Source organism: Miniopterus natalensis, chromosome 6, assembly GCF_054644295.1.
Source record: "Miniopterus natalensis isolate mMinNat1 chromosome 6, mMinNat1.hap1, whole genome shotgun sequence".
NCBI classification, from domain to species: domain Eukaryota; kingdom Metazoa; phylum Chordata; class Mammalia; order Chiroptera; family Miniopteridae; genus Miniopterus; species Miniopterus natalensis.
Window position 1 is genome coordinate 39,272,234 of NC_142086.1, and position 13,906 is coordinate 39,286,139.

The window sequence follows — 13,906 nt, forward strand, 5'->3', positions numbered from 1 at the left end:
GTAGCTTTCTTGAGTCGCCAGAGGGTCTTTTCTATACACCTGCCCACTCTGAGATAATTGATTTGTCTACTTCCCAAGGAGCAGTCTTCATATTAAAGAACCACTTGGCATCAATGCCCAAATGCAGATGTCCTGTCATATAAGATGGTGCCTCATTCAGAAAACTTAGGATAGAGTAAAATAAATTAACAACATCTCAGCTCCATGCTCCATTCACAACTGTTAATTTAACAGGGTCATGTTTCCATCTCTGAGCAGAGAGCTCCTGGCAGGGACAGCGGCTCCCGTGCCCCAGATTGTGCTGTGTGTCCCAGTAGGAGTCATCAAGAGCAGCAGGCTAGTGGGAAGGCGGTAGGTAGTGCATCAGAGAACCGAGCAGTATGGCATCATGGTGCTGGGAGGGGGCAGCAGGCCGGGCCTCTGCAAAGTGCTTTTCATCTGCTCCTTCTTTCTTTGTATGGATACACACACAGTTACCTGAGGAAGAAGAAAAACTTGTCTTGAATTTTACTGGAAAATTGTCAGTCCTACTTTTACTCCCACATGGAGCTTATTTTTAAAAATACCTTGGTATATCCATTGCATGTCGATGAACCTACGTAACAACTGGCTCATATGCTTGTCCAAATTATGTCAGACAGGCCTACATCATGATTAGCTGGATCTAGGTCACTGGGGCAGATCTGGTATGACAGGTGGAAAATGTACCATTGTGTTGGCTTGCTGTGGCTTATCTCTCAGAATGGAACAAAGGCCAAGGTCAAGCTTGGTGACAACTGCAGGACTTGGTACGTGATAAGTGCTCTTTTATTACTGGTTTATTGAAGGAAAGTTGCTGCCTTGTTCACTGTTGTATTTCCCCAGTGCTCCAAAGTTGAAGGAAGGAATGCATGGAGACTATAAGCAACCACAGTGGGGCACCATGGTGAGCAATGGAGTGATATAGAATTCGGGTACTTGCCTATATGTTTCTTTCTGTGACTATCTACCTTCTATGCCAATCCTTGGGTTGAATTTCCTTGTGGAAAAAAAGTTATTTGCAGGATGTTATGCTGTAAATGTTGCATCAAATGATAAAAATTTGTATTCCAGTCACTTGCTCTCAGTACTAGAATGACTCTATCGCTGATAATATAAAACTAATTTTAGGTTTACACTGCTTTGGGAATAAGAAATTGTGATTTAATGAATATATGCCACTTTTTCAAAAGTAGAAATGATGTTTTTCATTCTTTTTTTAAAACTCAAGAATAATGACTGTTTTCTGTCTCAAATTGTGAAGCTCTAGTGTATTGATTACTAATGTTGGACGACACACAGGGGAAAGTAGACATTGTTCTGTGACCAGCATTCTAAATTGTCACATTCTGAACAAAACCCCCAAAGCCCTGGAACTCCTTTGCACTTTGTACAAGACCCTGATAGAATTTATTGTCTAAATCTTTACCTACTCTTTGCCCTGAATCTATTGATTTCCTGACCCAGTCTTGAAATCCTGGATTTAAAAAACCAGACTTTTCCATAATATTTTTTAAATGTGAAGTCTTACACAGAGTCCTTCTCCAAACCCCTGAAAAAGCAGGATCTTTTAGAGCTCTTTGATAAAAACCTAGAGCTAATATGACTCGAATTGCCAAGGTACTTCTACAGAAAGGCTGGCTGAAGTTGGGCAATGCAAAGACATGGAGCTGGGGGAGGAGATACATATAAATTCATGCCAGTGATTCTGCAAGGCCAAAAGGATGTGTTTTCCCATAAAATAATGTGTTCTCTACTCAATTCTCCACCAGGGAGAGAGGAGGCTTAATTTGAATTTCCACTGTATGGTTGATGTCTGTGCTTGACACCATAGAAATCATTCGGTAAGCATTTGTTAAACGCTGTGATCTGAAGGGAAAAGGCATCGCTCCATCTCTCCCTTTTCTCCCCTTTTCTCCACAAAGGTTGAAAAAAATGATGAAGACCAAAAGATCGAACAAGATGGCATCAAACCAGAAGATAAGGCTCATAAGGCGGCGACCAAAATTCAGGCTAGCTTCCGTGGACACATAACAAGGAAAAAGCTCAAAGGCGAGAAGAAGGGCGACGCCCAGGCTGCTGAGGCCCAGGTGAGCGAGAAGGCCGACGGCGCCCCTGCTGCTGATGGCACCCAGAAGAAGGAGGGAGAAGGTCCCAGTGCCACTGAGGCGGCCCCCGCCACTGGCCCCAAGCCTGAGGAGCCCGGCCAAGCAGGAGAAGCCCCCTCTGAGGAGAAGAAGGGGGAGGGCGCCCCTGGTGCTGCCCCAGAGCAGGCGGCCCCCCAGGCTCCCGCCCTCTCAGAGGAGAAGGCCGGCTCTGCTGAGACAGAAAGTGCCACTAAAGCTTCCACTGACAACTCGCCGTCCTCCAAGGCCGAAGACGCCCCAGCCAAGGAGGAGCCTAACCAAGCCGATGTGCCTGCTGCCGTCACTGCTGCTGCCACCCCTGCCGCAGAGGATGCTGCCACCAAGGCGGCAGCCCAGCCTCCAACGGAGACTTCGGAGAGCAGCCAAGCCGAGGAGAAGACAGGTGAGCAACGGCCAGGGTCGGAGGCCTTGGGCGGGCAGCCCACGGGCGCCTTTCCGAAGGCCAAGCCGCAGGGGACATCGAGGGAGACGGCAAAGCCTAGAAAGTGTCTTCAGGGAATTGAGGAAAGCTGTGCTTAATTCCCCAAAGTGGAAGGACTGAGAAGTAACTGTGGCCACTTACGTTCCCAACCGCCCCCAAGCCTGAGAGAGAACTCTGGCAGGTAGCAGCCAGGACTAGAAAGGTCTGGCAATTATCTTACTAACTGGGTTGGCATAAACAGTAAAAGCAGTAATCTTAGTTGTTAAAACAATATTCTGTGTGCGAGATAGACTTAGTTTAATAGTAATTACTGAAGCCACATATATTTTATGGATGCAAATTAGCTAATGTGATTATTTGGCTTAGGAAGTGCCTGTTATAAGTACAGCCAACTCCTTATTGACTCAGAGGACCTAGTTTCTGAATTGCCGGCAGCAAAAACATAATCTTAGATCACCTTTCCCTTATCCCACAATATGTTACTGGGCATTCTCCCCACTATCCATTGGTGAGTAGTGTGCGTATGCGTGTGTGCGCTCAGAGAATGCTAATTGTAACATTAATCGGGGTCAAACTAATTAGGAAAATAAGTCTGTTGATGCTGCCAGAAACAAAAGAAAAACCCCAAATATAGAACATTTGTGAAGTTAAACATAAATTATCATTTTATTATAGAAGATGCTACTTTCTACCATATGCATAAATAATTGAGGGTTGGCTACGGTTACAAAAACGTTCTGGATTTTCTTTGGTTTGAAGCTCTTGAAAATTGGAGTGTTTTCACTATTATTGCCAAAGAGACTGTGCAGAATTGAAGAGCATTTCCAAAGCAAGATAAATTTAACAGACCTTCAACCCTGGAGCCTAGACTCGTCCCTCACCCCACCCACCCACAGTGCTGAAGGAAGCCAACAGTCTCAGTGGTCTTTCTCCAGCCTAGTATGACTCATTAACACCTTTCAGCCCCAAAGACCTTAAAGGTAAAGTTGCTTTTGTACAATTTAAAAAAATTGGATTTACTCCTTTAGGAGGTCATGGACTTAACCCATGATGTGTCCAAGGACCCAAATTTGAACGGGACCACACTGTGCCCATGGGAAAGGACCTACTCCATGAGAATGCTCTGGGAAATGTTTGGCACCTGCCCACTAGATTGAGAAAGTAATTAAATTGGAAATTTGTCTTTATTTCCATTTCTCCAAATTAGATACTGGAGGGTGGCAGGTGGTCATTCTAAATATTTTCAGTTCTACCTCTTTTGTCTTGCCCCCAAATTCTGTAAGAAGCCAGATTATATTATTATTGTTACTAACATTCTCTAGCTCCAGATAAATCACATGTCTCTTTCTATCAGTGACTCATTTTAAATCTTTATTCTAACTCTATACCTGCCCCGGGGGCCAGACTTTGGGGTTAAGAAGATGAAAATTTTTTCCTGGACAAGGTAAGACATGCGGTAAAGAATGGTTTTAGTTTACTCAGCCAAACAAATCTTGTTAACTACTTTTCTTTAGGTTGACGATTTTAGCCTCAGATATGATGGTTGGAAATCATTTTGCATATGACAGACCACCTAGTGTGTATTTTTAAAATCTTGGAAATTAATCACATGTTTAAAATGTAGAAAATAATTGACATGGCTCAGGCCATATTTTTAAACAAGGATTTCTAAAATTGTGAGCATAGACAGAAACACATGATGTGATTTTAGGTATATAATCATGATGTGGATTAATAGAAAGAATGACCGCTTGAATCAATGAAAAGTCTAAGATATATCTTCAGAACATTTAGATTTATGATTTTCAAGTTATGATAATCCAAGTGAGTTAATGAAGTATTTTATGTAGTACATGCTCAATAAATGTCAAATATTGAAGGAATGAAAATCGGTTAGATTTAGCTTATAGATAATTTGTTCACTCGTTCATATAATCCTCCTGCAACCTTGCTTATTCTACTCGTTTATTTGATTAAAAGTGTATCTAGTCAGTACAAACAAATAGAGATCGTGCTCTGTCCTAAATTTTACAAGTTCTGGCTGAAAAAGATCTCAATTAGTCTGATTTAACTATGGGCATTAAAAAGTAATTGAAGGTGCAGGTAAAGTTCAACTTGAAGGTAATCGCAAAGGCCAATTAATTATTGCTTCTGAGCTTTGGCTAAGTTGTGTCTTCTGGGTTAGATCCTGAAATGCTGCCTGTAGTTTCTCTCTGGCCTAATGTATCTATTAGTCTTGCCTGCTGTGTGTGACAAGCACAGATTACCCAGATGTGGTGAGTTTCATGGAATCACAGAAACTAAAGGTGACAAGGAGATCTGTCACAGCATCTCTGGACCAAATTCCCAGGGGCCTTGCATAGCATCTTCTTACATCTCCCATTGGATTTTTTTCTAGTCCAGGTTAAAATAACAATATTTTCAACTGGGCTCTACTGTTTGGAAATGGATGCCTACTTTGGGTTTGGAAATGGATGCCTACTGAGAGGTGTAAGAAATAATCTGTATGGGTGGAATAAGGGTGGGGAAAAACAAGCCAAAAGAGAGAATTCAAGATGATAATTTGGTCAAGAGTTTTACACCAAATCTGATCACTGCTTTACTATATATGGAAATGCTTTGCAAATTATCAATATATCATTTATTTAACCTTTTTTTTACACTATTTATGGGTTTGTTACAGGTGGATGCCATTTGCATTAGGATCTTTGGAGTTCTTTCCTTTTCTTTCCTTTCCTTTTCTTTCCTTTCCTTTTCTTTCCTTTCCTTTCCTTTCCTTTTCTTTTCTTTTCTTTTCTTTTCTTTTCTTTTCTTTTCTTTTCTTTTCTTTTCTTTTCTTTTCTTTTCTTTTCTTTTCTTTTCTTTTCTTTTCTTTTCTTTTCTTTTCTCCTTTCCTCTCCTTTCCTCTCCTTTCCTCTCCTTTCCTCTCCTTTCCTCTCCTTTCCTTTCCTTTCCTTTCTTCTGTTTTCTTTTTTTAAAAATCCTTCAGCTATATCCTATACCTCCCTCTCCTCGCTTTGGCACTCTGCCTGCCCATTCCTTGACATGCTTATGACCAAAAGGCTTCAGTGTATTTCTGATGATGACTTCCTTATAGGAGGAGGACTGTTCACGGCATCTCTAGGATGCTGCCCTCCTGCCGCCATGAGGAGAGAACTGAGGAGCCTCCTTTAGTGACTATGCCATTGGTGTCTCCTGAACAGTGTGCCCATTGGGCTCTCAGTGAAGAAATTCTCTGTTATGTTTCATCTTAACCACGATATCCTATTGACTTTCTCCAGCAGAAAATTCCAAAATTTCTGCTGTGGCATATTCAGTGCCATAGTATTATCAAGGCAACACATTTCACTGGTGAGAAATCAGAGATGTTGGCTGGGTGGCTGCCCCAGGATGCTTGACTGATACTGGTAGGAAATGTAACCTGAGTTACCCTAGATTTTCTGGGTTGATCTTGGCTATATTTTATTTTCATGGTCTCATTACCTTTTTCTAATTGGGGCCATTAATAATGATCTTGGGAGGAGGATAGTTTTATTTGCCATTCTCTGAATAGATAAATCAACTTAGTGTCTTCCCACCCCTCTTTTCCTCCCTTGTTTGCTTCCTTCATCTTTCCCTCCCTCCTCCTCTCTCCCCCTGTCTTCCCTCCTTTTACTCTTCCATTTATATTAACTTTCTACTGAGCTAGGCGTTGGGGTCACAGAAATGAGTAAGAAATAGTTGCTGATCTTAAAGAATTCTCATTTGGTAGTGGGGGAGGGATGAAATTCAGGGAGTGGTGTTGAAAACATTTACAGTAATAATCTCAACTCAATTAAATTCTGCAAATAGGTATGGGGGGCTTCTCTATGCCAAAGCACTGTGGGACATAATATGAATGAAATGGTGCTTCTTGCAGTTTGATACATGCTATAAAAAGTTTCTGCATAACGTGTGCCTCTATAGCTTAGTCACTAGCCAAAAGAAGAGATGCAAAATTTATAGTTTCTGGACTGATAATTATTTGTGAGCAAATGAAATATTCAGCTTGTATTTCTATATTTGGGGATATTCTTTGTGTTTCCCAGAACAATGTTTTGTTGAGGCCCAAGGTAACCAACTACTGTATAATATTTTTATCTCTCCAATAACTAGATCCCCTTCTACCGAGCTCTGTGTTAGATGTGAGATTTCCCAAAGATATTTACACTTATTTGGCAGGGTGCCTCATAGGCCGTTTTGATTTGAAATGTGGTTTCAACCACTTCCCAAATTTATACACCACTCATAAAGAGCAAAAATTTGGATTGTGAAAAGTCTATAAATGCTGTCTATAAAACATGGGCACCCTGTCAGATACTCAGTGGTGTGCTGCTTAAATACTGTTGATTATTAAGCTTTTATGGTGCACTTTTATATTGCTAGAGTAATCATTTTTATTGGCTTTTCTTGACAACAAGCCAGTGGCATTTGATAACATTTTTCTTCCTACTTTTACATTCCGAGAATAGGGGCAAATGGAATGGGTATTGTGCCCACAAGCACAGTCAAACAAAACAGGGGTCAAATTGATAGGCCTATAAATCCTCTCCTTAACCTCAGCCCTACAGTTCTTTACCTCTCTGTAAGGTGCTATGTTTTAATCTCAATGCCTGTATTTTCTCTTTACCTCAGCAGTTGTGACATTTTTTGATTATTGTTGGGAAATACCAATCTGGACTTTCCTTGGGCATTCTCTGTCCTGCATGCCCAATAAAATAATGCAGAGGAAATGACCTTGGACTAGAATTATGAGACCAGGACTCTAGTCCTTAATATTTCTATCACCCAGCTGTGGGATCTTAGGCAAGTCGCTGTTTCTCTCTGGTCTTCAGAGAGAAGATGGGCTAGGGTAGTTGGTTTTTAAGGGTTTTTTTCAAGATTTAAAATACAAAGTTTCTATAATTGGTGGCACTGAATAAGCATGTATTAAGTGGCAGGCTCTGTGCTAAGTGCTATGTGGGGATTATCCCATTTAACCATGGTAACCAGTCTATGCTATAAGTACTATAATTTCCCTCCCCCTTTCACAGATGAGGTTCAGAAAGATGGTGGCTCTTCATCATTGTCAACTGCTAGCAAGTAGCTGAACCAGGAGCTGAATGAACCCTGACAGCTTGAATACAGAGGCCACACATTGAACCCAGACACCACAAGTACTTTTCTGGGAGAAACAAAGACAAGAGATGTCTAAGAACCTTAACACTATGTCCTAGTCTAAGAATATGCCCCTCATTTGTATAATTGGATACTAAGGACTCCGATTTTCAGAAGGGTATCCAGTAACTAACCATAGTTCCTGGTCATGGTGCCCTCAAAGCCCCATCACCCCAAAATAATTGGGAATATTAAATAAGTTCTGAGTCATGGTTCTTAGTTTGAAAATCCTTCAAGTGCTGTTTTGTTAGGCCTAAGAAAGCTGCAAAGATCAGTTGAAATTCATGGTTCTTAACAGGAGTACTAGTGACTTCATTAAATATGCTGGGACAACTAAAAATTAGAAATTGGAATTTTCAGGTCTCAATCAGTTGAAAGTAATTTCAGTTATTCTAAGTGATACTTACCCTAAATTTGGCTTATAAGAATTAGTATCTTTAAAAAAAAAATTAAAAATATATATATATGTCTTTATTGATTTTAGAGAGAGGAAGGGAGGAGGAGAGAGAGACAGAAACATAAATGATGAGAGAGTCATTGATCGGCTGCTTCTTGCACGCCCCCACACTGGGAATCGAGCCCGTAACCCAGGCCTGACAGGTAACTGAACTGAGATCTCCTGGATCCTAGGTTGATGCTCAACAGCTGAGCCATGCCGGCCGGGCAAGAATTAGTATCTTTTAAAATTCTTATTCATATCCCTCCTCCCCCTTTGGCATGTGCATTTGCAAAGGACTCTGATACTTTTATATTTATAGCTAAAATGATAGAAAGAACTTAATAGCACAGATTAGAGAGCAATCACTATCTCTTCAATTAAAAAACTGTGAGCAGACAAAACATAACAAGAGATTTGTTTTAGAGTCAAGAAATCATATTGTGAGGCCTTTGTTTCATTACTTTCAAAGCTCATTTTAAATAACTACTATCACCTTATAAAGAAGAAAATAAACAGAAAGACATGTAAGTAACTCCCCCAATTTTAAAGTGGAAAAGCTGTATTTAGAACTGAAAATCAAACAATATTTCTTAAAATATAGAAAATGTTTCAAATGCTAATGCAGATCCATCTAATACTTTTTCTCTCCACACACACATGCACACACACAATCCCACAAGGATTAAAAGGAAGAAGAGAAAGAAACAAGAGCAGCAAGTGTTACACAGTCAGTCCATTTGGCTAAACATGGAGAGAGAGCAGAGCACTCAATCTAATGGACTAACAGCCTTGAATGGTCATCGCTTTTATTTTGTTCTCGTAATGATAGCTTCATTAAATAAAGAATGAAAAGCTTTCTATAATCATATGTAAAAGGAAGGGAAGAAGGAAATCAGTGGTGCTGTTTAATGCTACAAGACCTGAGCCCTTGAAGGTCTCCCAAGATTATACGATTTATAGCCTGCATAAGGAGGAGGGGAAGGTTTGAAAGGATGTGTAAGTTTTGCCAGCTCTCTGAGTCATGTTTAAATTTTGTGCCATAAGAAAATGACTGAATTAGATGCTGAACCTCAAATCAATTCATATAATCAAGAAAATTTAAATCACTTCCTTATTTAAAAAAGCTTTAGCCAGCCATTGATCTCACAGCAATGAAACTTGGCTCTCTAAGCAAATAACTTATTTCTGGGCTTTCAAAAAACAATTGCCCATAAATTGTTTCCATAAGGATAATGAATAGTATAATGTTTTTAATAGATCCAATATCTTATAGGATGTATATAATGCAAACACTGCATGTTCAGCGTAAAAGACTAAAAACCATCTAAAATCAAGAGACCCAGGTTCTTATTCAGATTCTAATAATAATTTCAGGCCAACCCTGTTTGTAAATTTACAATGAGATGGGGAGAGCTTGAAGTTGAGACTAAGGTTATCTATGATGCAATGTACAGTGTTTGAAAATTAAAATCCTGCTTAGTGGAAAATAGTCCAGGAAGAATTCTTGGTGTAGAGGTTACCTTAACTGAGTCTTTTTAAAATTTTTATTGATTTTTGAGAGAGAGAGAGAGAGAGAGGAAGGGGAGAGAGAAACATCAATGTCAGAGCAAAACATTGACCTGCTGCCTCCTGCATGGCCCCTACAGGGATCGAGCCTGAAACCTGGGCATGTGCCCTGACTGGGAATCGGACCAGCAACCTTTTGGTACACGCGACGACACCCAACCAACTGAGCCACACCAGCCAGGGCCCTTAACTGAGTCTTGAAGGACAAAATGTATCTAATGAAAAGTAATACCTTTTACTAAAACAAAAAAAAGTTCAAATTAACACAAAAATACAGATAACTTAATTCATCACAATTCAGCAGCAGCTATTGAAGATTAACCCTCAGTCAAAAAAGTAACTCCATGCAATATTTTGTTCATTGTTGAATCCTTGCACCTATAACAATGATTGGGAAATAGGTGGTAGTAAATATTTGATAAATGAGTTAAGAATGAATGAACAATGTTATTACAGTAGAGAAAGTCCAAGAGACTAGATTCTAACCTTGAAACTTTGGGCAGGCAAATTCCGTGAGTTCTTTCGGTTAAATGTTGGACAGAGAACCTCAAAATCCCCACCATTTCAATACTGCCCATATTCCAACACATTCTAACTTTAAATGCAGACGCTAAGTGACGAGGGGAGGCGGACACTTGCTCGGACAGAAAGCTGTGCTGCCGTCCACCTTGCTGCTCTCGGAGCTGAACACAGAAGCTCACTGGCAAGTCTTGTTGTTACTCGGGCGTATCCGTCATGCTTGAGGTGCCAGATTTCAAACCACTTAGAGCTTCATAGGCCAATGTGAGCATTTTGCATTATGTTGAGAAACATATTGAGAACTAGAGGAAACCAAGGCTGCTCCCTTCTGAAAGCAGGTGATTAATTTCATTCCGGCTCCATGAATGACCTGTGTGAGCGGCTCTTGCCAGTGTGTGACAGGTACACCCAGGGAAGGAATGATCTGCCAGGTTCCTTGGCTCCTTTTCCTCATCTGACATGTTTAAGTAATCTTTACAAGGTGTTAAGATCTCCTGAACCTGCTGTGCCCCACTATAGGATGAATTGTTAATATGTTTCCAACCCAACAGTGTTGGGACCGAGACCAGAAAATAGGCTTTCCCGTTCCTGTTGCCCATTCTCCTTTCCCACAGGTTTAAACATAATCTCTGTACAGTTTGTAAGCTGTTCAGACTACAGACCATAGAAGACACTGGAGTGGGAGGCTGAACAGGTTTTCCCCACAGGCAAACTATAACTTGAAGCAACTTATCGTGTGTTTGATAAAAAGACAGACAGGGCCCCGCTTTGTGAAACTGTCTCCAGTCCAAGGTAAGGGCTAAGAAAGCCAGAGTTTAGCAACGTGGTTGCAGCCCTCTCCCCAGTGGTGTAATCGGATCCTTTCAGAAAGAACAGCAGCAGTGGAAGGTTTTTGTTTCCCTTTCCTTTCTCCTTTAACATGGATGGCTTAACTATAGTAGGTTGATAGGCGAACCTGGCTTTCATTGGAAGGTACAAGTCTGTGTCCTGTCCTTCCCAGTTTTTATTTTTATTTATTTTTATTTTTTAATTGATTTTTAGAGAGAGAGGAAGGTGGAGGGATAGATAGAAACACGGACAAGAGAAACATCATTGATCGGCTGTCTCCTGCACCCCCTCTACTGAGGATCAAGCCCAAAACCCAGGCATGTGCCCTGACCAGGAAATGAACCAGTGACCTCTTGGTTCATGGGTTGATGCTCAACCACTGAACCACACTGGCTGGGCTTCTTGCCAGTTTAAAAAAAAATGAAAAACAGAAGGGACAAAAAAGAAGCAAAACCCTGCCACTTTCTACTTAACATGTGTGCTTTTCACCTTAGCAGAAAAGCAGACATTAAAGATGTACCACTGTATTCGTAGGGCACTGGTAATAGTCGGCATACAGGGCTGGTGCTTTTGTTAAATTACTATTGCTTTTGAACTTCTATGAAGAGAAACCTACCTCTATTTTCCTAATATGCTGATAAAGCAAGTTTTTGCAAGAGTGCCAATCAACAAATGAAGAAATTGTTTTTCATGTTCAAGTTTAGGCTGTGACTCTGGTTACATGTTTATCACACCAGGAGTCTCCACCACAGGGTTAACTTGAAGTATGAGTTAGAATGGGCATTAATAACATTTTTAGATACTATAGAATAATATTTCTCTTTCCTAGTCTCTCCCTATATTCATTTTAGTCATTGTCTAGCCATCTGCCCTGAGGTGCATGGTGATGGCACATGGATCTATGTTATAATATAAAAAACAAAACAGAAACCATTGTGATTGATAGTTTTATCAGATATCTGTAGTGGTGTGTTAGTAAACTGGCTTTCCAAAAAATAGAAAAAAATACCCAAACTCACAAATCCCTGATTTATAGTACCAGTGTCTATGGTATAAATATTCCCATGGCTGATTTCACACTACCAGTGAGTTGTCACTGGACATGCAGTTGGGAAGTGATGCAGATAACTTGCTCTCGGTAGCCAATGGGAGCCAGCTCCATCGCAGCCCAAATCAATATATTTTAATAAACTTTACTTTTGGGAACTCTAAAATACTGGAACAGAAATTAACAGCCCCAAACAACATATCAGTATAGAAGGACATATGTTTTATAACACTCACCTACTTAAATGCATATGCAAATGAAGCCTTGAGAACTAGTTTTAACATTCACAGTGATTTCTGTTACACATTGGACATTTATTAAAAAGTAAGGGAAAGGGTAAAATTTGGAATTGTACCTGCTGTTCAATTAGGAAAACAACTGCTCCTGAAGGGATGAATATATTGTACACAAAAGCGCGATCCGAGTGACATCTTTTCAATGAGGCTTTTTTGTCTTTCCAGACATGAATTCAGAGTTGGATTGAATTTATGAGCATTGCTGACTTTTTTAACCTCTAATGCAGAGGAAGTGTTGACACTTTGGGCCTAATAATTTTTAGCGAGAGTGATGCTTTTAATTCTAGAAAGAGCATCGTGAAACAGTGAATTCAGAGAAGGTAGGATAAAAGTTTTTATAATTTTCACCCTGGATACCATTTGTTCAACAAATGACTTTCAAATAGTCAAAGGTGGGCAAAAGTAGGTTTACTGGTGTGAGTATGTGAAACAGAGATTTTATTTTTGTATTATTATTTATTAATTTCTGTGTCATTTATTTGTCTTATTTGTCTTATTATTGCTGTTATTATTTTGTATCCTTACCTATGATTTATATTTTAAGAAAAGATGGCTGGTAATTTAACCTATTTTTGCCCACCCCTGTGTATATACTAACTTCCAAAAGAGAGGTGATCTGGTTGAGAATTGTAGGGGAAAATGGAGATGGCTGGAGAGGCCCAGAGCCCATTTTACTCTATTTCTATCCCTCCCCTCTAAATGGATCTTCTCTGGGCTGTGAAGTACAGTTTGAAAAATACAAATTTAAGGAATTTTTCTGTGAACACTTTCTATATATGGTCAGCAAATAGTCAATATAGGTCCAGATCTGTCCCTCTCACTCACTGTGGCTAGTCTTCACAATGAGTATGGATAACTGCATAACTGCAACTATGTTATTAAAGTAGATGATGTGGCCCGGCTGGTGTTGCTCAGTGGTTGGACATCAACCTAGGAACCAAGAGGTCACTGGGTCAATTCCTAGTCAGGGCACATGCCCGGGTTGCAGGCTTTATCCCCAGTAGGGAGCATGCAGGAGGCAGCTGATGGATTATGTTTCTCTCTCATTGATGTGTCTATCTCTCTATCCCTCTCCCACCCTCTCTCTCTAAAATCAATAAAAACATATTTAAAAAACAAACAAAAGTAAAGCAGACGATGTGTATCATTTCAAAGGTCAACAAAGCCCCCTCTCTCCATATTATAATCCAGTTGTTTAGTCACAGATAGGATTGGTCTGAGTAAATTCTAACTGGTGTTAGGACCATTGTTTTATTTTGGTTCCTTATAACATTAAAGCCATGCAAAGTTTATTTTATAAAAATGTTTTAGAACTATAAACCCAAGGAAATTTTATTTTCTAAAGCTGTGTTTTAAACCCCTGAATCAGTGAACTTTGAATTATATTCCTTGGAGCCCTAGAATTCCAAGCACCTGAGAAGCGGCTTATGGGTGTCAGGTTGTTTGCGG

The 13,906-nt window shown here is 40.0% G+C and overlaps 1 protein-coding gene across 1 annotated transcript in view; it reads left to right on the top strand.

Moving 5' to 3' along the window:
- The window catches only part of GAP43 (growth associated protein 43), a 94,535-nt gene that overhangs the window by 50,975 nt on the left and 29,654 nt on the right, over positions 1-13,906 (top strand). Inside the window, exon 2 of the mRNA XM_016200242.2 lies at positions 1,944-2,547. Within this exon, the coding sequence (XP_016055728.1) occupies positions 1,944-2,547 (604 nt within the window). The remainder of the gene's footprint in view (positions 1-1,943; positions 2,548-13,906) is intronic.